The following is a 26,801-nucleotide window of genomic DNA, read 5'->3' on the forward strand; positions in this document are numbered from 1 at the left end:
AGCGCGGGACTGGACTCATTGAACCTCTGTATCCAGCAGCATTAATGCTAATGTCATACATATAATCGCCTTCTTCTCACACCGCTCTTAGTTGTCTTTCCTAATCTTGCCTGCGCATTAATACGTGACGATCTCAACTGTTTCCAGCTGAGTTTTTAAGAACTAGTTTGAGGTTAAAATTTGTAGCAATCATTTTAAATTTTGCAGCAATCTATTCCAAAGCAATGGAATTGCGCACGGAGCTTTCCACCACCCCGACCGCTCCGACAGCTATACCTGTCTCAGTAGCGGGGACGCTCCTTCGTGCTCCGCCTTTGCTTCTACGCGCCACCGAGAAGTACCCCAGGACTCCCAAGTGCGCCCGATGCAGGAACCACGGGGTCGTCTCAGCTCTGAAGGGGCACAAACGTTACTGTCGCTGGAAGGATTGCATGTGTGCCAAGTGCACCCTGATCGCTGAGAGACAGAGAGTGATGGCGGCCCAGGTGGCCCTGAGGAGGCAGCAGGCACAGGAAGAAAACGAAGCTCGGGAGCTGCAACTTCTGTACGGGACGGCGGAAGGATTGGCCATTGCAGCTGCCAACGGTATGATCCCATCCCGATCTTCTTACGATGTGTTTGGTACCATCTGCTCCGAGGGTACCACAGGTAAAACTTTCCTTTTCAAAAGTTTTGGAAACTTTTGTTTGGTCGATTGAAAACTCTTTGCTCGCAGTTGCAATAATAATCGGTGCAGTTGTTTTTTCCAGCGAAGTACTTGTTAATTTTAAATTCAAAATCAAGCGAGTCCATAATGAATCCGAGTTTGTGGAAAGGTTTCCACCACTAAATCTTAGGAGTGTTTACTTAAGAGCGATACCTTCATAGTTAATTTATGTTTACTACGTTTAAGGAGCTCTTTTAACATGTATTTTCAAAATTATTAAATATTTTTCAGGGTCAAATTTACAAACTTGCAATGAAAACGTGTGTGTAAAAAAAAATTGTTTACTAGAGAACAAATATACAACTTAACATTGTCCTGGCCTCTTTTATCATTAATGCTCAGTGAAGTTGTTCAGGCCTCGGGAAATCTTTAATGAAGTTTGATGTAATAATTGGATTAATAAACACCTCATCTGTTTTGGACTCTAAACTTTAACAACCACTGACGATTATAACATTTTTCTTCTGTAGAAAATTGGTACGTGTAATTGATCAATTGCTTTGGATAATTTTTCGGGGTTGGTTAACACAGTGCCACGAATTCATTTCAGAGAGAGTATTCAATTATTTTTTGTCGATATCCCGTGTACAGATTGCACAATATTTGTACATTTTATTAGAATTGTGAAAAAGGGATGTCATTTTGGTGCATATCCAAATGACAACCAACATAAGCGAAAGGACCGAGATGAAGGAACAGTTTAACAATGTTTGTTTTAGCATTAATTACAGCACATGCTATTCCAAGTAAATTCGCATTATGAAATAATTCCATGAAAGGAAATGTAATAATCAATTCTTCTTATTAAAAAAGATATATTGGGAAAATGGGTTTATTTAGAAATATTTTGCACAGCAATTTGTGTAATCCTAAAACGCCATGATGTTTGTTTCCCCTCCGATTAAATCACTAATGTTCAAATCGTTTGGTGTCATTTTTCTATTATCAGAGAAGTCCCTTACGAGACCTTAGAATCCATATTTCAAAACTAATGTTTTATGCAATTAAAAAATAATGATTAAGAAGAAAAGTCATTTCAAGAACTATTTAAATATAGCGCTTACAAAAACGTTTCGAACAAATCACTAACTCATCACGTTATTTGAGGAGCGGTTTCGAATTCTGAAAAATCTAACGTTAGAAATTGGTATGAGTGTGTACTAAAATATTTAGATATAGGACTCTGGATGTGGTCTCTGCTCACAGCACACATCCATTGTAAGTAAATTTACTGATGGCAAATTAGGAGCTGTCAAAGATACAACCTGTGCATAACTACCACAAGCTTTCAAATATCTATTGTCTTCGTCGGGCTTATTTTCTACTTGCCATGTACTTATAAATAATAACGGTAGTTCAGACAAGGAGAATGACTTAAAAACTGTTCTAGAAAAATCCATACTAGATTACAATAGTTTAAAACATTTTAAATCTCTTGATTTGCAGAAACGAAACTCCAGAAGTATGAGTTATTTCAAAAAAGTTTAATGCCACGAGCTGTTACTCCTCAACAGTCCTTGGTGAAGCCGGTGACCGGTGACAGCGAGTCGGGTACTGGCAGTGTGCCTGGGACCTCGTCCCCAGACGTTCGTCACGGGTCTGGTTCAGAGAATGGGGATGGAGAATCATTTCTCAGCTCCCCCATCTGTAAAGTTCTTAAAGAAGGAGAAGATAGCCCAAGGACCATCACGCCGCTGGGCTCCGATTCTGGATCAGAGGCAGAAAAGGACGAGAGAGACGTTACCCCGTCCACAGGTGCCCGCCAGAGGACTCCCATAGAAATTTTGACCAGAGTTTTTCCTTCGCACAAGAGAAGCGTTCTGGAGTTAGTTCTCCAAGGTTGCGGGGGAGACGTTGTCCAAGCCATCGAGCAGATTCTGAACAATAGAGAACAAGAAAAGGTTTCCGAAGAAACCTGGCACCGAGATAGAACTCATCAGACTGTCCAAGGACCGACATCACACCGACCTCTAGTAGCTGGAGCCGCGCCTCCTGCCATTGGGACTCTGGGCAACAGGTCAGCTTTCTCCCCACTCCAACCCAATGCGACCCATTTTACTGCAGATCCCAATGCCTACACCATTGGGCCACATCTAGGACTCAATCCTCTTCGCTTAGCATATTCAGCCCATAGCAGAGGACTTGCTTTCATGACGCCTTATTCCACAACAGGTCTTGTCCCAACACTGGGCTTTCGTCCACCCATGGATTATGCCTTCAGCGACCTCATGCGAGATAGGTCCAATTTACACAAAGATCAAGTGTACACTAATGGACTTTACGGATCAGTTGTAAATAATAACACGGATAAACAGTAAGTTGCAACGTTCTTGGGCGTCTTAAAACTGCCACAAAGCACTGGCTGGATTGTTGGAAATTGTCCAATGCAATGTGATTATATTAGAAAATGCATGGAGGAAAGTTAAATATTTAATATTAATAATAAACATTGTACAATAAAGTGCTAACGTGCAATTTTGTTATAACGGTATATTTCGCTGTTATTGTAATTCATAGCCATAATCACGGAATTCCTTTGATTATTGTGTACTTAGATACTCAAGTGTAATGTCTATAAAGAAAACTGAATTAATCCTAAATTATTAATGTAATATGTAGAAAATACGATATTCTAATGGAACAGTGGAACACGTTCTACGTATCTTTTAAGGTGCAGATTAAATATATTGTAGATTTTTGAGTTAGGGCTTGTTTTGCGACTGTTTCTTTCAAGTAGACGTTGGAAAATGTGTATATACCAAACGTAAGGAAAAGTAGCTGCATTTGTAATTGTATTTAGGCAAAGGCTACAGCAAGACAGTAGCGCAATGTTTGTACACTTGCACTGTATATTAAAGCTTGCTGCTGATCTGTGTTGATTCTAGCATTTATTTTTCGTGTAAACAGTGAAAGTTATGTGTTTGCATTTGATAGAAATAAAAGTTATTTTGTAAACAAATTTCTGGACACCTATCTTGAATTAAACCTCTAAAACTGACAGCAGAAGAGTTTATTTTTGAAAGTTTTTGGTTGGTTTGGCAAACCATTCTTCTTGAGTAGAAATACAAGGAACTCCGAGGAATCTATTTGTGATAATCGAAATCTAGAGTCAATTCTGAAAATATTTAAGCAATTTTCTGATTTCGGCGACTGCACAAAGTTGGTGAGGTAGTATATCAAACTCACCTCGAATTGTTTAGAAAAGAACTGAATGAAAAACCCATAATTGTTTCATGAAATGCAGGAAGTTTGTAACTCCGCCCGAAGAATACACTAGGGTGACATTAAAACTTCAGGGCCGTGTACATATAATAAAGAGCGACTCACTGTATTGATGAATTAAGATTGCACAACTCATCAAATTCGTAGTCATGGCAACCTAATCCAGCTAAACGGCTCTCTGGCAGAGTTGCTCTATTTACTTTCTTGCATCAAGTATTACTGTGTAAACATCATGTCTAAAAGGACAGTGTTGAATTTACAGCTACCGCTCATATATTGATGTTCAGAAAATGAAATATGAAACCTGTTTGATACAGGGAAATTTCTATTAGCAGCTCAAATGGATTTTTGCCTCAAGAAATGTTTAATGTTTTTACTTTCACGGCCAACTATCGCCTTTTATGTCAAAAGAATGCTACATATCTGTGCTATTTTAAATGGCCCCTTTGCAATAACTTCGTCAATTACTCCAACACGCATTTTGCAAGCAGTCTGGCAATATTACAAAACTTTTTCTGAATCTTCCAGTCAGTGAAACATAATATGACTACAATACAACGATTTAATAAAGTGGGGCTTTAATAGTGAGCTAATTTGATTGGGTTGCCTAATTCCACTTTAATTGAAAAAAAAACTGTATTTAGGATGGTAGCAGAGTGTCTGTACCAGGAAAGTGGCCAACATCTGAATAAACCTTCACAGCTGAATTTGTTCAGGATGAGTTTCTATATCTGGGATTACTGCCGTGGGCGTTAGGACACAGAGGACTGCCATCGCGGTTATGTAAGGTCACAACATTTGGTCGTTCGCTAGGTCTCTGTCAGACTGCACATTATTACTGTCATTACTGCAGGTTTCACCTATTTTAAAACAGCTTTGATATTGATTGGATTTCAACCACATTCTGCTTTAGAATTTACAATAAGCACTGCCACCTCTGGTCCCACTTTGTTTCATTAATTATAAAACTATTTTACATCTATAAATACACAGCATCTTTAAATGTAATCTTTTGGGAATATCAACCTGATATACTCACAAAGCACATAACGGCTGGGCAATAAGCAAGTTTATCTCATGTGTTTCCTAGGTACGTAGAACTATTTCATTTAATCAAAATAAAATTGGTTTGGAAAAAATCATTGTTGTAGACGATCAAAATTCAGCTATTTACCACAATCTCGTCAAGTCTCAAAACATTTGGAACAAAAATGTAGTTACTTGTTCAGTTGCTTTAAACATTAAGAACAAAATAAGCTACAAAAAAGCTAGAACATTCATTATTAATATATTTAAAATAGTCACTGTGAAAATCGAAAGCAAAAAATCTGAATAAGTACCCGTTTCCGAAAATCTTGTAAAGGAGACATAAGCGTAATTTGAAGGGATTTATTTCTTCCGGTTTATTTAGCTTTTTGTTGTTCCTCCAAACAAGCATTTGGAGAATTTGTTTAAAAATAATAATGCTAATTATTATAAGTATCAATATTAAGTAAGCAGAGGCCAACATGGGCCTTTACTTTAGGCGGTTTAAATGATTCTAGAGTAAAACACGCCGAGGTATTCTAAATATAATAATAGTAATCGAGTTTATTAAAGCCAATTTACTTTCCTAATGTCATGAAAACCCTGAGAATTGTACCAAAAAAACCTCATAAATTTTACACGGCCAGTAAGCGTTTTGGTCACAAAATATCTCTGTTGCTGCTCCAAGGGCTCGTGTTACATTATTGGTATTTATTTAAAACGAAGATTTTGAAACAAAGAACTAACAATGCATTTTAACATTTTTAATTCGTGGTTATTTAAAACATTTTATCAATTTGGGTAGCAAGTTATAATTTAGAAAAGTTAGAAACAGCAGAAAGTAAGTGAAAATGATGCACTGACTGTCCTGAAAACGGTTTTGTGAAAAGTTTTTAATCAATGTTAAGCATTTGAATTTCCAAAACCAGTAACAAGAAACAATTGCATGTATCACAAACAACCTCGTTTCCAAACAGGTTAAATTAGAAAAAACACTGCAGTTATGAACTGCGATTTAATCAATTACAACCTTTACTCACAAATCACAGGATTAGGGAGCAAAAATAAAAGGTTTCTAAATTATAAATAAAAGGTTTCTAAATTATAAAAGGCGGTTTCGGAAAGTAGCAATTAAATAAAAGGGCTCAAATTTTTCGAATTCTAAACTTCAGATATCTTACGAACGTCAAAATCACTTTCGCATTTTACATTCACTACAAGTATACGTATTCACACTTTCATTTCCTACAAAAATAACTTAGAATCTGTTTTGCTTTAAACCGTGGAAGAAGTTGGAGGCTTTTTATTGCGTTTCACACGAAGACTCTTCAGCCAAGAAAGATTTTGCAAAATTCCATTTTTGTTAAGAAATAGCATCCGATTTAGTAGACGGTTCCACACTGAGGATTTCGAGGGCATCGCAGTTCCCTTTGTCCGATTACTTTTCAGGTCTCGGTTAGCACAGCTGGCAATTATGTTTAAAACACATATAGTGCCCGTGGTTGTTTTAAATTACCGTGCATTCTTTTTTTTACAAAGTACTTAAAATTATAAATTCACTATCAAAATCACGAAGGCAACATGATGTGTTGAGTAATGCGATCAATATGTCGTTTTAGGCCTTGTAGGTATCTGATATTTAATGACAGAAACATCGGCAAGCTGCCTTTCTGTGTTTGATACAGTGTAATGCAGGGAAAGAAAAATAACAAACTTACTAACTCTATCGAATGGGTCCAATTAGCAGTAAATTGTATTCGCGTTCAAAAGAGTTTAATGAGCTTGCCCACGGTCTTTGCTCGAAGGATGATGATATTTCTTTTTTCTTTAATTTCAGAAACACTGCGGGATTTTTATCTGGAATATTTATTAATTTGCAGGTAGTGTATTTCGGTATTTTGATGTCACAAACATAATCTGCATATATTCCTTTCATTCCTAGCCTTTACATATTTTTTAATTGAAGCCAGTATTGCTGATATTAAATACCATGTATAAAAGTTCAGTTTGAAACGTTCTGGAATCGTAAATATGCTTCAGAGTGCTACTTTTAAAGCAAGTTTTTTTTAAGGATCTTGCTGATATAATCGAAAACCAAACGTTTCACTGATCTGTGAGGATAAATACACAAGCTGTTTGTCTAATAAATAATTCTTTAACAGCGGCTACAGTCGTGACATTTATTACTTTAAATTGTAACTTTAAAAAGTGAGCTGTTGGAGTTGGAGTGTTAAATGATTCAGTGCATGTATTTATTGTCAAAGCTGTAAACATTATTTTGTCACAGCACATTTACAGTAAGAATTGTATTCATTTCACTGTTGGCCACTAAACATATTGTTGAAACGTTATTTAATTTTAAATGCCGCTACAAATTATTGTTGAAAAGTTACTTGGTGCCGAATTTTTATTGAATCAATACGTATTGGATCCAAAGCCCTGTCCCCTTTCTTCTTGCTTTGTGCTCTAGCGCCCCCTTATGCCGCAAGTGTTTAATGTCAGCTAATGTTATTAAGGAGGCCATACTAGAGTAAATCTAGTATGGCCTCCTTACTAGGTTTACTCTTAGTCTTCAGGTAGGACACTCAAAGGTATCTTAAAAACAACTTTATTAAATGACTGTAACTATATATATATATATATATCAATATCTCATTAAGACTCATTATTGGCGGTGAGGGTCAACACACGTCAATAATAAAATTGCTTCAGAACCTTGAGTGCTGTGTTCAACTTTGGTCACCAAGACACAAGGATATTCAAACCTTGGAGGTTGTGCATAGAAGAGCAGCAAGCCTGATCCCTAATTTCAAAGGATTGAATTACAAGGAAACACTGGAGAAGCTGGGACTCTTTAACTTTGGAAGGAGACCAAAAGAGGTCTTATAGAAGTGTAGAAGACATAGCATAGATAAGGTATTATTAAAATATGTGTGGTACACCAAGATACAAAACAAAAATGGATATAGGTTAAAACTGGTGAAGGAGAAATTTAAAACAATATGAGGAAGGACTTCCTCATGAAAAGAGAGATCAGCACTTGGAATGGTCTATTGGGTACGGTAATAGAGGTAAAAATATGGCACAGCTAAATGGCAGGATGGTGGGGGGAGGTAAACTTTTCTCTGTCCTGGATAAAGGAGTTAAAATGGACCAACTGGCCTCTGTTCTCTGTATCTATAGTTATGATTTTTAAAAAAAGTTTAAATCAGTTTCCAATGAAAAGTTGCATTTGCCAGAAAATGCTGAAGTATCAATTGTTTGCCACAAGTCACTAAATTCTGGTTAAATGTCTATACCAATGTCCTTAGACAAATAGTACAGGTAGTACACATAGAGTAATGAGTTAGGAGGAGGGAGTTCTGTGCAACATTACAAATAAGAGATTCAGACCATCATTAGCCACAAGAATGAAGTTGAAGCTGTTCCTAGGGGTTATTTGACACCATGCAACTCCCAGATTAGGTTACCTACTTTGATTTCCTCCTTCACATATTAGATTTTTCTGAAGTATGCTACTCATCCCTTAAATGATTTCCCCCCTTTTTTTTAAGACACCTGTGTTGCGCCACATTGTAGAATTGAGAGTACAGGCCGGTAACCTCCTCCCAGTTTTCTGCCAACCCTAATCTGAAACCATCTGTAAGAATGGAATCATGTGTAATAGTGGCCCCAGAAAGAATTGTTAAGACTGGGTGTTCCTTTTTAAGGCTCATTTTTTTTATATACTGGATTTTACTGCAGCCATGCTTCATGTAACCTCTGAGGTAGAAGAATTAAAAAAACAAAACATGCCTAATGTAGATATTGACTGCAGCTGGTTAAAAGTGTAGTAATAAATTTACCCTACAGATTAGCTATGTGCCTAGTTGTATTTGTGACTTTAGATCCTTCATATTTCAAAAACTTAGGGGAAATTATTATTGTCGTAACAAGGAGGGTTATTCTGAGGCATTGGCAATAACTAAGTCCTCTTCATGTCCCCATCTATATTGTTTGTTATTTTCTGCTTTCCCTATGACCTCCTGTTCCAAAGCCATTCTCTGAAGTGAGCACCCATGACCTGTTCCCAGACCTCCGACAAAAGAGCTTTTTAGCTGACAGCCGGTTGGTATTCAAAATCCATACTGTTTAACTTATCCTCTGTTTTTGCCTTCTCCTTTGATTTTACCTCCACTTGGAAACTCCCCTGGACAGTTTAAACGTGATTGGGTTCTGTCTGAATGGGGAAATCACAGAAAGGACCCATATTACGTCAGTTTATTAGAGTACCAATATGCTGCAATCCCTTTCTCCATATCCCCCTTAAAACATGAGTGATTGTGATGTCTAAGGATGTGTGCTCCTGTTGTGAGTAATAAACATTTTCAGACTTTGTTAAGTCTTTAATCTGTTTGCTTAAATTTTATCCACACAAATCAGAATTGACACCAGAATATTTTTGTTAGAAATCACATATATTTCATCAAAAAATTAGTTAGCATCAATTCCCATTACATTATGGAGAATTAATGACTTGATATTTGCCTATAAAATTTGATTTGCATTTTTCTGTGCTTTTATGAATATTTCTTTATTTCTTTGTCCTGTGTACTGATTAAATATCTATTGAACCTAATTGTATCCTCATTTATGACATTTTAGTACATTTTGAAGTTAAGAAAAATATAAATCATTAAGAAACTGTATATGTAAATATACATACAAATACAGTCCCAAACTATTGATGCTCTTCACTAGATTGATCGTTTACTTACCCGATTAGAGAGTTGCCATGTATTAATAGTTTCTGCGGAGTTTATTTATGATGGAAAAAAATGTGTTTGTGTTCTTGAAGAAGAGAATGATGGGGAATATAATAATAAAGCACTTGGAAGACATTTTGGTTAAGGAATGATGTGGAGATGCCGGTGATGGACTGGGGTTGACAAATGTAAGGAATCTTACAACACCAGGTTATAGTCCAACTGTTTTATTTGCACTACACTCGCTCACCTGACGAAGGAGAAAGCCTCCGAAAGCTTGTGATTTTCAAATAAAACAGTTGGACTATAACCTGGTGTTGTAAGATTCCTTACATTGGTTAAGGAATGGCACGGTAGTCCTGTGCTGTGCAGTGTCATGCAGATGTGGGAAGTAGATTCACACCTGTGATTACCGAGAAGATGGGTTTATGATCTCAGTCATTTCACTTGTGCCAAACAGAGTTTCAAACATTTCCACACAAGGGATGGGAGAAAAGCACTGAAAAGCCCATCACCTCGAGCTGCTCATATGCACTCCACTGGGGTTGTTTTTCAACTAGCTGCCCGGGTGTAAAATTTGCGGTGCAGATCGGATACCCGTTATACAAACTGCCCGATTTTCATTTCCATCTAAATCAACGGAGATGAAAGTCTGATGGGTTCTATAACAGGGGGCCAATCCACAACACAAGTTTCTGATAAATGATATTAAGGCTGAATTAAGTATGTGTGTATTGGTGATGCTGATATAGAATATTGTTTATATAGAATATAATTATGTACCTGTTTTGGGGATCTTTGCCCATTGTGGATCTATACAAACAACCCTTGGGGTCAGATAGCATCTTTTTTTTATGGCGAGATCTATATCTTTAATATTATCGGGAAATATTGATATTATAACTCTTGTGGTGCAACTCTGAATGCATAAGGGTAAATTCAGTGATCCCATGGTCCCAGTGGGCAAGGTTTGCTCGAAGGAACTGTGGTTTGGAAATAGGGCTTGTACCCTGATTCTCTGACCTGTACTTCCTTCAACAGGTGTCCTCCCTGGAAGTGTGAGAGTGTTCAATTTATCCAGAAGCTTCAGTACATGTTATAAGTCCCTTAGACATTCTCTTGGGTACAGTGTGCTGGTCACTCCTGTAAGCAGTTTGAGCATCTTGCATTCAGGAATGTGCCTGTACTGCCCAATATCTAATTATACAATAGCATAACCCAGAGGTGTAACAATATCCTCTTGTGATCTGAATTGGATATGTGACTTTCACACATGCCCTTTGTGCTTCTCCAACCTTTTCCATCGCAGACTGAAAAATACTTTAATGAAACGAGGCCAGATACAAATTGTCACGCTGCTTCATTTATAGACCACAAGTACAGAGCTCCAGAATAACACTTGTAAACAAACCTCACTTACTGCACTTAATTTTCACTTCTTTCCTTGAAAAATTAGAAAAATAAAAAAACTGTGCTTTCGTGGACTGATTTACTTGTTTTTGGCTTTTCCTTTCTTTCTAGAAAACTTCTAACTGCAAGAACTGACTTCCTGCATCTAAGCTTCCTGCTCTAGGCCCATGCCTGCGCCTCAGGCCTCCTGTTTAAAAAATGACCATCTCTTTTTTGTCCTGTTCTCTCTGTAGTCCCAACAAATGGGAGGGCTGTCCCTCTGACTTCTTCCTCCTTCAGTGATTTGCCAGTCAACCTGTCAATAAATCAGCTACCTACCAGCTGAAGGGTCGATTTTCAGTAGACACCCTATGCTAAGCACAAATGAATAGGTCATCCCAATGATAAAGTCTAAATGTTCACAGAATCTCTAAACTAACTTTCATTGTCCTACACAGTTTGGTTCAGATGGTTCTCCTGAATCTTAATCTACCTTTTCCAGTACTGCTGTTCTGTGAATTTAACCCCTTGAGACCTACATTTAAATTAATAGTAACATTTTTAACATAAATTACACTAAGATCTTGCCATGGTGGCACAGACATAAATCCCAAAACATGGCAGTGCATTTTGGAATAATACTGTATTACAAAGGAATTATGGGGATAATACATTTCTTTCCTGAGCTGCTTGAAGTCACTTTTCATATTCTTTTTGCTTTTCATTTTCCTGTGCCTCACAAGTTCCGCTGCTTGATCAAGAGGACAGACAGACAATCTACTGCCAATCCTGACCAATAACCAACTAGAAGGATGTTAAGAGGGGGTTAGAGAGGGTGAAGAAGAGATTTACTAGAATGGTACCAGAGATGAGGGACTTCAATTATTCAGAGAGATTGGAGAAGCTGGGGTTGTTCTCCTTAGAACGGAGAAGGTTAAGGGAAGATTTGATAGAGGTGTTCAAAATCATGAACGATTTTGAAAGAGGAAATAAGGAGAAACTGTTTCCAGTGACAGAAGGGTCGGTAACCACAGGACACAGATTTAAGGTGATTGGCAAAAGAGCCAGAGGCAACATGAGGAAACTTCTTTTTAATGCAGCGAGTTGTAATGATCTGGAATGCACTGCCTGAAAGGGTGGTGGAAGTAGATTCAATAATAACTTTCAAAAGAGAATTGGATAAACACTTGAAGGGAAAAAAAACTTACAGTGCTATGGGGAAAGAGCAGGGGAATGGGACTAATTGGTTAGCTCTTTCAAAGAGCAGGCACAGCCGGAATGGCCTCCTCCTGTGCTGTACTACTATGATACTATGATAGAAGAAATGCAACAGCAAAATGGGATGATTCTCCCATGAGAATCTACCATTCAATGTGAAATTGGTCTCCTTTCATCACCTCCCCCAGATGGCAGAGGCCGAGATTGTGAATTTATTAGCAAGGAAAGCATGGGCATGAATCAGTGTATCACAAGCTGCAACTCCAAAGCACTGTGCTATATGACAGCTGCAATTTGTGCTTACTAATATTTATTTAAACATTTGCAGATTTGGCTTTTATCTAGTACTTTTTCATGGGCAAGGATATTTTTAAATTTACATGAGATGTAAACCCCAGAGATTTTCCTTCAGGATTCTAAAACATAATCAAAAGTCCTTTCTCTTTCATACAGTTAAATTAATGGAATGACAGGGAAGGATAACCAAATAGTGAAGCATATTCTTTGGAAAATAGGATGTTCTTATAAGAAAGCTTCACTGAGTGAGATTATTTACCTGCTCAGATGGTAAAATATTGATTTAGAGTTGGTAAAGTAACGCATACATTTCCACTACATTTATTGTAATTGCCAGTGCACATAGTGGTGTTGATTTGTGTGAATTTTTGATTTCATGTTTACATACATAAAAATATGGTAGAGTATTATTTTGAAATAAAAGCTATGTGTATGTTTAAAGCTGCCTGACATCAAACTTTATACACATCTATCACAGTGGTTGGCCATATTGCCAACTGTCCCCCTTCCAACCCAACTTCCTTCTGCATCCTACCCCTGGCAAAAATTCTCCCCCATCACTTAGAACTGCACTTCAAAGTCCCAACTACCTATCCTTTTGCCCTCCATTCACCATTAAACTTCTGAAGCTGTCGAGCTGCTCAACTGTTCCCTCATCTCCATCTAATTTCCCTTCTATCTTCCCTCATGACCTCTCCAAGTTCATCTTATCCATAAGACGCACTGCTTCTAGATCATGTGCTTGTCATGTTTTGGGATTTTTGATCAGTTTTTCTTTTGAGTCTTCACAGAAAGGGCTTAGTTATGTTTTGAAACAAAATCAATCCGAAAAGGTTCCTTGGGGAAAATGAGGGTTCTAGGCACCAAGAAACAAGAGATGGCTCGGGTGGGGAGAGATTAGCAACACTGCTAATAATGCAGTAGTGATAGTTAGAAGGACTGACAGTCCTGTATGCTTTGTTGCTCCCAGGTGCAAGGCTAAGGGTTATATCGAAAAGACTAGAAAATATTTTGGAAAGGGAGGGAGAGCAACCAGTCATAGTGGTCCATGCAGGAGACGATGATGCAGGTAAAGAAAGGCTGACAACATGAATTTAGAAGATTAGGAAATAAGTTTAGGAGCAGAACTTCATAGATGATAATCACAGGAATACACACCATGCACTAGAATAGGGAAAGACAAGAAGATTAGGGAATTCAATGCATGGCTAAAGGTGTGTCAAGAAGACTGATTCCACTTTGTCAGGCATTAGAACCAGTTCTGGGACAGATGGGAGCTATTTTGCAAAAATGGGCTACATCTGAACAGGGAGGATGTTATTATTGGCAAAATCGTTAAATAGGCAGTGACGAGGTGTTTAAACTAGGAAAGATGCGGGGCTGGGAAAATGAAACCAACTAGGACCAGCTAATAGAGAAGGGAAAAATAGATAAAGAGAAGGGAGAAATAGATGAAGATAATTGGATCAGAATTGGCTGGGAAGTTCTCGTGGTGCATCCATGGCACACGCCATTACTATTTCCAGGAAAGTATGGTATGAGTGACTCAGGTCATTACTTACACCACCCCAAATTTTCCTCAGACTTTCGAACTGCTTCGCTCTCACCCTCGCCGAAAAGGTTCACCAGCTAATTATCCTAGCACCACCCCATTAAAATCAATGGTGAGATCGAGTTTGCTGAATTAAAGCCACTGAGATCGCAACTGCCACTTAGATTGTTGGTGGGGTGAGTATACAGAAATCATAACAGGAATGTGTTTAATGCTTCTGGGCATTATAATACAATTACTATCTCAATTCTAAATTTTCTTGATCAGATTGATCAAAGCAGAGCCCACATTTTTGAAAGTTTAATATAATGAAAATGCAAATGTTATTTATACTTATTTCTTTATTTATTTATACTTTTGGTGAATGTTGTTTTGGACAGTAATCATGGTTTGAACACCTAAGGGTGGATTTAACTTGCAGTGAGTTTTTGGTGGGAAACTGTGCTGGCAAGTTAATTTACCACCTGCCCGTGGCAAATGAGGCCACTGCGATTTTAACTGCCAGGCCTCATTAACATGCTGCTGGCCGACTCGAGCTGGAAGCAGCTGCTGACCTGCGGAAAATTAGGTTGGCCACCCACAGGCAGTCAAGTAAGTATGGGGACTGGGCGTCTTACAGTAAGGAATGGGGGAGTCCAGGGCAGGAGAGGCCTAAATGTTCTTTGTGGGTTTCGGACGTGCACTCCTGCTCCTCCTGGCCCCGCAAAGTAAAGTAAAAAACCATCTATATCCCTTTGCAGCCTCTTTGTGTCCTCCTCACAGCTTACTTTCCCACCTAGCTTTGTATCATCAGCAAACTTGGATACATTACACTTGGTCCCCTCATCTAAGTCATTGATATAGATTGTAAATAGCTGAGGCCCAAGCACTGATCCTTGCGGCACTTCACTAGTTACAACCTGCCAACCCGAAAATGACCCATTTATTCCTATTGTCTGTTTTCTGTCCATTAACCAATCCTGAATCCAAGCTAACGTACTACCCCCAATACCATGAGTCCTAATCTTGTGTAACAACCTCTTGTGTGGCACCTTATTGAATGCCTTTTGAAAATCCAAATATACTACATCCACTGGTTCCCTCTTATCTACCCTGCTAGTTACACTCTCAAAAAACTCTTAATAGATTTGTCAAATACAATTTCCCTGTCATAAAACCATGTTGACTCTGCCTAATCATATTATGATTTTCTAAATGCCTGGTTACTACGTCCTTAATAATAGATTCTAACATTTTCCTACTACTGATGTTCGGCTAACTAGCCTATAGTTCCCTGTTTTCTCTCTCCCTCCTTTCTTTAATAGCGGGGTTACATTTGCTACCTTCCAATCCATGGGGACCATTCTAGAATCTAGGGAATTCTGAAAGATCAAAACCAATGCAACCACTATCTCTGCAGTCACCTCTTTTAAAACCCGAGGATGCAGGCCATCAGGTCCAGGGGATTTATCGGCTTTTAGTCCCATTAATTTCTTCAGTACTTTTTCTTTACTAATCTTAATTGCTTTAAGTTCCTCACTTTCATTAGACCATTGGTTCCTCACTATTTCCCATGTTTTTTGTGTCTTCTACTGTGAAGACAGATACAAAATATTTGTTTAATGTCTCTGCCATTTCCTTATTCCCCATTATAATTTCTCCTGTCTCTGCCTCTAAGGGACCTATGTTTACTTTCGATAATTTCTTCCTTTTTACATACTTGTAGAAGCTCTTACAATCTGTTTTTATATTTTTTGATAGTTTACTCTCATATTCAATTTTCTCCTTTATCAATTTCTTGATCAGCCTTTGCTAATTTCTAAAAATCCTCTCAATCTCTTTTTACAGATTCTGACTGACCTACTGTATATTGTCAGCACTTTTTGTTCAGATTTCCCGCATTTGCAGTTCTTTTCTTTTTGTTTCACATTTGGCAGAATCAGAGTTCTGCTACATTTTAAAGATATTTAAAAGAAACTCATCCACAGCATTCTTCCTAAACTTAAGTCTGAATTATTTTAGTTCAAAATCGGTAAAGTGACTTGATGTATCTCGAGTTGAAAAATAAACTCAGCTCCATACTTTTAAACAGGCTCACAATCTGCTTTGCTCATTTTGATCATAGAAATCTCACACCGAACATTTCCCTGTGCAAGCACACAATGAATGTTCGAGCTCAAAACACTGCCAGAATGTGTAAGAAAAACAATGCTGTGAGACTGATTAACTGCACTCTCGATGCAAGAAGTAAATAACCAGATGCCTTTTTGTTTAGAAAGAAGAAACGAGTGCAGAGCAGTGAGTGACCATGGTGAAAGCTCCCAGTGCTGCTCCTCGCTCTGCACTTGGTGTCAGGCTCGCGCCGCTCAGACCCCGGGCGATTGTCATTCATGGGGCAGTCTGATTGGGCCAATAGCAGTTGAGTTTGTGGTATCCCGGAAGTGCGCACTCCAGGTGTGTGTCGGAGGTCGGAGGTCAGTGGGTTGGGTGTTGGGGGGAGGGGGAGGGGGAGGGTCCAGACATGCGATTCCACCTAATGTTCCTCCTTCTCGGGCCGGCGTTGAGTGTTGCGGGAGAAGTGAAGCGACCCAGGGGCGTTTCACCATCAAGTGAGTTTTGGCAATTGGTCGCTCATGTTTACAAATCCTGAAAGATGGCAGGTCGCTGGCCCCGGCCGTCCCGGGAGGGTCCGCTGGCCCCGGCCGTCCCGGGAGGGTCCGCTGGCCCCGGCCGTCCCGGGAGGGTCCGCTGGCCCCGGCCGTCCCGGGAGGGTCCGCTGGCCCCGGCCGTCCCGGGAGGGTCCGCTGGCCCCGGCCGTCCCGGGAGGGTCCGCTGGCCCCGGCCGTCCCGGGAGGGTCCGCTGGCCCCGGCCGTCCCGGGAGGGTCCGCTGGCCCCGGCCGTCTGTATTGGGCTCTGTTTCCCCGAATAGTGCGGTGCTCCATTCATCTAGATACATGTTTAAAAAGCAAATTCCCTTATTTGTTGAAACAGACCGTGCATATTATGAAAATAAAAACACCCTGTTTATAAGCTCGATGTAGAAATAGAAATACTTGTTTGAGGCTTATGACTTTTTTCACTTTATTTATTTTTAATCCCTGAGCCGTGGCTCGTTGGTAGCACTCTTGTCTCTGAATCAGAAGGTCATGGGTTCAAGCCCTCCTGCAGAGATGTGAGCACACAGTCCAGGCTGACAGAGCGAGTGCTGCACTGTCGGAGGTACAGATTTCAGATCAGACATTAAACCAAAGCTCTGTCTGCCTGCTCAAGTGGAAGTAAAAGATCCCACGGCACTATTTGAAAAAGAGCTGGGGAGCTCTCTGTGCCCTGGCCAATATTTATCCCTCAACCAACATTGCTAAAAACAAATTAATTTGTTATTCATTTCATTGCTGTTTGTGACACCCTGTTGTGTGCAAATTGGCTCTTGAGGTTTTTTTTTATTTGTTCATGGGATGTGGGCATCGCTGGCGAGGCCAGCATTTATTGCCCAACCTTAATTGCCTTCTTGAACCGCTGCAGTCCGTGTGGTGAAGGTTCTCCCACAGTGCTGTTAGGAAGAGAGTTCCAGGATTTTGACCCAGCGACAATGAACGGTGATATATTTCCAAGTCGGGATGGTGTGTGACTTGGAGGGGAACGTGCAGGTGGTGTTGTACCTATGTGCCTGCTGCCCTTGTCCTTCTAGGTGGTAGAGGTCGCAGGTTCGGGAGGTGCTGTTGAAGAAGTCTTGGCGAGATGCTGCAGCCACAGTGCGTCGGTGGTGAAGGGAGTGAATGTTAGGGTGGTGGATGGGGTACCAATCAAATGAGCTGCTTTGACCTGGATGGTGTCAAGCTTCTTGAGTATTGTTGGAGCTGCACTCATTCAGGCAATTGGAGAGTATTCCATCACACTCCTGACTTGTGCCTTGTAAATGGTGGAAAGGCTTTGGGGAGTCAGGAGGTAAGTCACTCGCCGCAGAATACCCAGCCTCTAACCTCTTATAGCCACAGTATTTATTTATGTGGCTGGTCCAGTTGAGTTTCTGGTCAATGGTGACCCCCAGAATGTTGATGGTGGGGGATTCGGCGATGGTAATAACATAAGAACATAAGAAATAGGAGCAGGAGTAGGCCAATCGGCCCCTCGAGCCTGCTCCGCCATTCAATAAGATCATAGCTGATCTGATCTGATCCTAACCTCAAATCTAAAGAACACAAGAAGTAGGAGCAGGACCCGGCCACTCAGCCCCTGGGCCCGCTCCGCCACCCACAGGGCCTTGACCGATCCGAACTCAGCTTCATGTCCAATTTCCTGCCCGCTCGCCGTAACCCCTAATGCCGTTGAATGTCAAGGGGAGGTGGTTAGACTCTCTTGATGGTCATTGCCTGGCACTTGTCTGGCATGAATGTTACTTGCCACTTATGAGCCCAAGTCTGGATGTTGTCCAGGTCTGCATGCGGGCACAGACTGCTTTGTTATCTGAGGGGTTGTGAATGGAACTGAACGCTGTGCACCTCATTTCTGACCATTTGATGGAGGGATGGTCATTGATGAAGCAGCTGAAGATGGTTGGGCCTAGGACACTGCCCTGAGGAGCTCCTGGGGCTGAGATGATTGGCTTCCAACAACCACCAGCATCTTCCTTTGTGCTAGGTATGACTCCAGCCACTGGAGAGTTTTCCCCCCTGATTCCCATTGACTTCAATTTTACTAGGGCTCCTTGGTGCCACACTCGGTCAAATGCTGCCTTGATGTCAAGGGCAGTCACTCTCACTTCCCCTCTGGAATTCAGCTCTATTGTCCATGTTTGGACCAAGGCTGTAATGGTTCTGGCGGAACCCAAACTGAGCATCGATAAGCAGGTTATTGGTGAGTAAGTGCCGCTTGATAGCACTGTCGACAACACCTTCCATCACTTTGCTGATGATTGAGAGTAGACTGATGGGGCGGTAATTGGCCGGATTGGATTTGTCCTGTTTTTTGTGGACAGGACATACCTGGGCAACTTTCCACATTGTCGGGTAGATGCCAGTGTTGTAGCTGTGCTGGAACAGTTTGGCTAGAGGTGTGGCTAGTTCTGGAACACAAGTCTTCAGCACGACAGCCGGGATTTTGTCAGGACCCATAGCCTTTGTTGTATCGAGTGCACTCAGCCATTTCTTGATATCACGTGGAGTGAATCGAATTGGCTGAAGACTGGCTTCTGTGATGGTGGGGATATCGGGAGGAGGCCGAGATGGGTCATCCACTCGGCACTTCTGGCTGAAGATGGTTGCAAACGCTTCAGCCTCGTCTTTTGCACTCACGTGCTGGACTCTGCCGTCATTGAGGATGGGGATGTTCACAGAGCTTCCTTCTCCCGTTAGTTGTTTAATTGTCCACCACCATTCACGATTGGATGTGGCAGGACTGCAGAGCTTTGATGTGATCCGTTGGTTGTGGAATTGCTTAGCTCGGTCTGTAGCACTTTGCTTCATCTGTTTAGCATGCATGTAGTCCAGAGTTGTAGCTTCACTAGGTTGGCACCTCATTTTTAGGTACACCTGGTGCTGCTCCTGGCTTGCTCTTCTACACTCCTCATTGAACCAAGGTTGATCCCCTGGCTTGTTGGTAATGGTAGAGTGAGGAATATGCTGGGCCATGAGGTTACAGATTGTGCTGGACTACAATTCTGCTGCTGCTGATGGCCCACAGCGCCTCATGGAGCCTAGTTTTGAGCTGCTAGATCTGTTCTGAATCTATCCCATTTAGCACGGTGGTAGTAAACACAGCATGTTGGTTGGTGTCCTCAGTGTGAAGACAGGACTTCGTCTCCACAAGGACTGTGCGGTGGTCACTCCTACCAATACTATCATGGACAGATGCATCTGCGACAGGTAGATTGGTGAGGATGAGGTCAAGCAGGTTTTTCCCTCGTGTTGGTTTGCTCACCACCTGCCGCAGGCCCAGCCTGGCAGCTGTGTCCTTTAGGACTTGGCCAGCTCGGTCAGTAGTGGTGCTATCGAGCCACTCAGTGATGGACATTGAAGTCCCCCACCCAGAGTACATTCTGTGCCCTTGCTACCCTCAGTGCTTCCTCCAAGTGGTGCTCAACATGGAGGAGTACTGATTCATCAGCTGAGGGAGGGCGGTAGGTGACAATCAGCAGAAGGTTTCCTTGCCCATGTTTGACCTGATGCCATGAGAGTTCATGAAGTCTGGAGTCAATGTTGAGGACTCCCTTCTGACTGTATATCACTGTACCGCCACCTTTGGTGGGCCTGTCCTGCCGGTTGGTCAGGACATACCCAGGGATGGTGATGGAAGAGTCTGGGACGTTGGCTGAAAGGTATGATTCTTATTATGTTATGCCAGTGACTACACTTCAAATGGCTGTGAAGTACTTTGTAATGTCTTGAGTTCATGAAAGGCGCTGTATAAATGCAAGTTTGTTCGTTCTTTTTCTTCCTGGCCAAATGCTGACCTGAGCTAGCTGTCAAGGTGAGAGCAGTCTGTAATGACTCCCTCATGAGAAGTACCTGACCTTTGCTCAGCATCTCTATGATCATATTGTGCTAAGCTAAGGCAGAGAATGGGGGCAAAATCTTCTGGAATGGAGGGATGTAGGAAGGAGGTTTCAGACAAACTCCATACCCTTGCCACTGACTCTAGTTCCTTCCCTGGCCACTGTCTCAGGCAGACTGTTTGCAGCCTCAGCATCCAGTTGACCCTCAAGCTGAGTTTTTGACTCCATATCCTCTCCATCGCAGAGACTGTCAATTTCCACCTCCACTTTGCCTGCCTGCCTCCGCTCTACCTCAGCCCATTTGTCCAAATCTCATCCATTACATTGTTACATCTTGACTTAATTACTGCAATACTCTCCTGGTAGGCCTACCATTCTCCATAAACTTCAGCTCATTCAAAACTCTGTTGTCCGTATTCCAACTTGCATCAAGCTCCCATCGCCTATGTACATGCTGACTGACCTACCTTGATTTCCAATCCCCCAATTCTCCATGCCCTGGCCCTTCCCTTTCCCTATCTCTGTAATCTCTTTCAGCTCTACAAACCTCCCCTGCACTTTGTTCGTCTGGCTCTGGCCCCTTACACATCCTTTCCCCCCCCCCCCCCCCCCCTGCCCTTGGCCCCACCTTTGGTCCTGAACTTTCAGCTGCCTTGCCCATGTTCTGGAATTCCCCCCCCAAACTCCTCAGCCTCTCCACTTCGCTCCTCTCTCCTCCTTAACACCCACCATTTTCACCAAAACCCTTATTACTTCTGCTAATATCTCCTGTTATATATGCCAACATATGACTAGTGAGGTGATGTGGAAAAGTGTTTTGCAGTCCTAAGACATAGGGCGATATTATGTAAAAAGAAAAAAGCTGTTCTAGCGGGGTGAGTTTCACCTGAACCGGGCATGTTCCAGTGTTCTTGCATAGAAGATAAATAAGAGATTCCAACTGGAGTGGGGAGGTAAGGGATGATCAAAGCAGATCCAAAAAAATATTGACTATAGCAGGAAGATTAAATAAGAGGAAAGCTTTATATAAATGGAAGAGCAACAATTTGCATTCATATAGTGCCTTTAATGTAGAAAAAACATCCTAAGATGCTTCACAGAGAGGTAGTCAAAAATGGATACTGAGCCAAAAAAGGAGATATTAGCAGAAGTGACCAAAACCTTGGTCAAAGAGGTGGGTTTTGAGTAAAATCTTAAAGGAGGAGGTGGAGAATCGGAGGATTTTAGGGAAAATATTCCAGTGTGGGGTCTAAGTGGCTGAAGGCTTGGCCGCTGGAGGGTGGGGTGTAGTGGGATTGTATGAGGCGAGAGTCAGAGGAATGGAGAGTTTTGGGGGTGGGGGTGGGGTGTGGTTGTTGGACAAGAGGCCGTTACGGAGATGAAGATGGGCAAGGCCAATAAGGGATTAATAGAGAATGAGAATTTTAAATTTGAGTTGGTGGACTGGGAGCAAATATGGTTCAGTGAGGATAGAGCTGATGGGTGAGCAGGACGGTAGGCTGGCAAGGAGAGCATTGGAATTGTCGAGTCCGGAGGTGACAAAGGCACGGATCAGAGTTTCAGCAGCAGATGGGCTGAGGTGAGTGATGTTACAGAGATGGAAATAGGTGGTCTTAACATAGAAACATGGAAAATAGGAGCAGGAGTAGGCCATTCGGCCCTTCGAGCCAGCTCTGCCATTCAATATGATCATGACTGATCCTCTATCTCGATCCCATATTCCTGCTCTCTCCCCATACCCCTTGATGCCTTTTGTGTCTAGAAATCTATCTAGCTCCTTCTTGAATGTATTCGGTGACGTGGCCTCCACAGCCTTCTGTGGTAGAGAATTCCACAGATTCACCACCCTCTGAGTGAAGACATTTCTCCTCATCTCAGTCCTAAATGTCCTACCCCGAATCCTGAGACAGTGACCCCTCGTTCTGGACCCCCCAGCCAGGGGAAACATCCTCCCTGCATCCAGTCTGTCTCGCCCTGTCAGAATTTTATGTTTCAGTGAGATCCCCTCTCATTCTTCTAAACTCGAGTGAATACAGGCCGAATCGACCCAATCTCTCCTGCCATCCCAGGAATCAGTCTGGTGAACCTTCGCTGCACTCCCTCTATGGCAAGTATATCTTTTCTTAGGTAAGGAGACCAAAACTGCACACAATACTCCAGGTATGATCTCACCAAGGCCCTGTATAACTGCAGTAAGACATCCTTGCTCCTGTACTCAAATCCTCTTGCAATGAAGGCCAACATACCATTTGCCTTCCTAATTGCTTGCTGCACCTGCATGTTTGCTTTCAGTGACTGGTGTACAAGGACACGCAGATCCCTTTGTACGTCAACATTTCCCAATCTATCACCATTTAAATAATACTCTGCCTTTCTGTTTTTCCTTCCGAAGTGGGTAACTTTACATTTATCCACATGATACTGCATCTGCCATGTATTTGCCCACTCACTCAACTTGTCTAAATCGCCATGAAGCCTCTTTGCATCCTCCTCACAACTCACGATCCCACCTAGTTTTGTGTCGTCAGCAAACTTGGAAATATTACATTTGGTTCCCTCATCTAAATCATTGATATATATTGTGAATAGCTGGGGCCCAAGCACTGATCCCTGCGGTACCCCACTAGTCACTGCCTGCCACCCCGAAAAAGACCAATTTATTCCTACTCTGTTTCTTGTCTGTTAACCAATTTTCAATCCTTGCCAGTATATTACCCCCAATCCCATGTGTTTTAATTTTGCACACTAACCTCTTATGTGGGACTTTATCAAAGGCCTTCTGAAAATCTAAATACACACATCCACTAGTTCTCCCTTATTTATTCTACCAGTTACATCCTCAAAAAACTCCAGTAGGTTTGTCAAACATGATTTCCCTTTCATAAATCCATGTTGACTTTGTTTAATCCCATTGATATTTTCTAAGTGTCCTGTTATCACATCCTTTATCATAGACTCTAGCATTTTCCCTACTACTGATGTTCGGCTCACTGGTCTGTAGTTCCCTGTTTTCTCTCTCCCTCCTTTTTTAAATAGTGGGGTTACATTTACCACCCCCCAATCTGCAGGAACTGTTCCATAATCTATAGAATTTTGGAAGATGACAACTAATGCATCCACTATTTCCATCACTACCTCTTTTAGTACTCTGGGATGCAGATTATCAGGTCCTGGGGATTTATCGTCTTTCAGTCCCATTAATTTCTCCAGCATTTTTTTTTACTAATACTAATTTCCTTTAATTCCTCCTTCTCATTAGACCCTTGGTTCCCTAGAATTTCTGGGAAGTTATTTGTGTCCTCTTCCGTGAAGACAGAACTAAAGTATTTGTTTAATTGCTCTGCCATTTCCCTGTTCCCCATTATAAATTTTCCTGTTTCTGACTGTAAGGGACCTACATTTGTCTTCACTAATCTTTTTCTTTTTACATAACTGTAGAAGCTTTTACAGTCCGCTTTTATGTTCCTTGCAAGTTTACTCTCATACTCTATTTTTCCCCTCTTTATCAATCTCTTGGTCCTTTTTTGCTGAATTCTAAGCTGCTTCCAATCCTCAGGCTTGCTACTGGCAACTTTATATGACTCCTCTTAGGTTCTTTTGTTAGCTGTGAATGGGCCACTTTTCTTTGTGTTTTTGCGCCAGAAACTAATGTATAACTGTTGCAATTCATGCATTGGTTCCTTAAATGTTAGCCATTGCCTATCCACCATCATGCCTTTTAATGAAGCTTCCCAATCTATCATAGCCAACTCACTCCTCATACCTTCGTAGTTTCCTTTGTTTAGATTTAGGACCCTAGTTTCGGATTGGACTACTTCACTTTCCATCTTAATGAAGAATTCTATCATGTTATGGTCACTCTTCCCTAAAGGACCCCGCACAACAAGATTATCAACCCCTGATCTTTATGATGGAGAGGAAGCTCAATCTTGGGGTTGAATAGAACGCTGAGTTAGTGGGTCGTCTGGCTCAAACTGAGACAGTGGCTGGAGAGGGGGATGGAATCGGTGGCAAGAGTACAGGCTTTTGACTTCCAAACTGTTAGCTGAAGGAAATTGTGGCGCAACTGAGACTGGATGTTGGACATGCAGTTTGACAACACAGAGGTAGTGGAGGGATTGAGAGAGGTTGCGGAGAGGTAGAAATGGGGGTGTTGTCAGTTTACATATGGAAGCTGATCTCACGACTGGGAATTATGTCAATGAGGAAGAGGAGAGGCCCAAGGATCGATTCTTGGAGGACCCATGAAATAATGGGTTGGGAAGAGAAGCCATTGCTGGAGAGGCGTTGGCTAAGATTGGATTGGTAAGAGTTGGAACTAAGTGAGGGCAGTCCCACTGAGCTGCACAACAGAAGGAGGTGTTGAAGGACAATGATCTGGTCAACTTTGTCAATGGCCAAAGAAAGGACAAGGAATCATCATGGTCACATTCACAGAGAATGTCATTGTGACTGGTTATGATCATTTGGTTCTACAATAGAGAAGGAAATCCGATTGGAAAGATTCAAACGGGGAATTGCAGGAAAGAAGGGCATGGATTTCGGAGGCAACAGCATTTTCAAGGACATTGGAGAGGAAAGGGAGATTAGGGTGCTCTCAGTGCCATGCGCTAGTGAGTTTAGGAATAGTAGGACAAGACATGGCTGGAGCAGTGATGCAGGAGGGAGGACTTCAGATTCCTGGGGCATTGGGACCAGTTCTGAGGCTGGAGGATCTGTTCAAGATGGATGCGTTGCAGAGATGAACAGAGCTGGGACCAATGTCCTCACAGGGAAATTAACTAGTGTTGTGGGGGAGGGTTTAAACTAATTTGGTAGGGGTATGGGCACCAGGATGAAAGAGAGAGGAGAAACAAGGTGCACAAGGACTGGAAGGGACAAGTGGCAGTCGAGTAAAGAATAGTTCAGAAATAGGAGGGATCAGACAGGGGCAAATGCAAGGCAGCCTAAGATGAGTTGAGAATGCACGTGCATAAACTCACGTAGCGTAAGGTTGGTGAGCTGCAGGCTCCAGTCGCCACATGGGACTAGGATATAGTGGCAATTACAGATACCTAGCTCAAAGAAGGAGAGGATTGGATTCTTAATATTCATGACTACAAGTATTCGGGAAAGATAGGGAGGGAAAGAAAGGAGTTGGGGGGTGGGGGGGTGCGGTTGGTAGTATTGATCACAGAAACTATCATCGCACTGGAAAGCGATGATGTAGTTGAGGGGTCAAAGAATCTATTTGGTTAGAATTAAGGAACAATAGAGGAGCTATTAAGCTACTGGGTGTATGCGATAGGCCACCAAATAATGGGAAGGAGATAGAAGAAAATTTGCAGGCAAATTACAGAAAGATGCAAGAACTATGGAGTAGTGATAAGGAAGCTTAAAAAAAAAAGCAGAAATAGTTTAAAAGATACAAGGGTTTGGGTAACATGCAAAAGATGACTGAGGGTAGCTAATGAAAATATTAGAGAAAGTAAACAAATAGACATTATGGAGGTACCCAAAAGAGTTTTACAATTATATTAATAATAAAAGGGAGGTCAAAGAATATGTGGGTTCCTTAAAGAATAAATTGGGTGAAACTATCACAGATGACCAGGATTAGCAGGTATATTGAATGGATTCATTGCATCTATTTTCTCAAAGGAAGGCTGTGGATAAATTCTACTCATAGTAAATGGGACTAAATGATCCAGAACAACTAAAGAATGTGTTAAGCAGAAAGTGGAAGAATTATATACCCACCAAGCTTCTAGGATAGTGTTGCATCCTAGAACCTCCAAGGAACAAAAAGAGGAAACTAGTGATGGTTTGGTTGCTTACTTTCCAGAGCTCCATAAATACAGGAGTACCCCAATGTCTTTTAAAAGTTGGGCCCCAAAGGTCAGGAACCTTGCCCTTTTCAGCTGGACATGGATGTGAGATGACATTTTGAACAGCTGCATCTTCATTCTGCACCTCCTCCATCTGCTCTTTTTCATGTGCCGTGTGCTTCACCCATAATGTTGCTCTCAAACTCACTAGCTAGGTCTGCTGGAGAGAACGTACCAAGGCTGCTGCTTTCCAGAGGGAGGTCAAGTGATAGGGTGTGGAGTCTCCAGGGAATTGGATTCCAACTTTGCTTCCCCGATATCTGCATAGACAGAAGGAAAAACAATGTTATTCACATATGCTCCTAACAC

At 41.5% G+C, this 26,801-nt stretch overlaps 2 protein-coding genes across 8 annotated transcripts in view; both read left to right on the forward strand.

Annotated features, from left to right (window-relative positions):
• Positions 1 to 224: 224 nt before the first annotated feature.
• Positions 225 to 3,024, forward strand: dmrta2 (DMRT-like family A2). The gene is made up of 2 exons (XM_067989697.1): positions 225 to 648; positions 2,153 to 3,024. The coding sequence occupies exons 1-2, from the start codon at positions 225 to 227 to the stop codon at positions 3,022 to 3,024; spliced, it is 1,296 nt and encodes a 431-aa protein (XP_067845798.1).
• A 13,623-nt stretch (positions 3,025 to 16,647) lies between these two features.
• The window catches only part of LOC137325306 (glucosidase 2 subunit beta-like), a 205,672-nt gene continuing 195,518 nt past the window's right edge, over positions 16,648 to 26,801 (forward strand). For all 7 annotated transcript variants that reach the window (XR_010963861.1, XM_067990240.1, XM_067990239.1 and 4 more), the window contains exon 1: positions 16,648 to 16,743. Coding sequence is in view for 6 of the 7 variants with exons in the window: in XM_067990240.1 (XP_067846341.1) it covers positions 16,656 to 16,743 (88 nt within the window). In the remaining variant the exon portion in view is untranslated. The remainder of the gene's footprint in view (positions 16,744 to 26,801) is intronic.

The sequence above is a fragment of the Heptranchias perlo genome, chromosome 9 (genome assembly GCF_035084215.1).
Source record: "Heptranchias perlo isolate sHepPer1 chromosome 9, sHepPer1.hap1, whole genome shotgun sequence".
Lineage (NCBI taxonomy): Eukaryota > Metazoa > Chordata > Chondrichthyes > Hexanchiformes > Hexanchidae > Heptranchias > Heptranchias perlo.

Bases quoted from the DNA above. Each gene is read 5' to 3' on its own strand.
- dmrta2 (XM_067989697.1), top strand. From the start codon at position 225: ATGGAATTGCGCACGGAGCTTTCCACCACCCCGACCGCTCCGACAGCT. The intron at 649-2,152 runs GTAAAACTTTCC...CTTGATTTGCAG, and splicing joins CTGCTCCGAGGGTACCACAG to AAACGAAACTCCAGAAGTAT.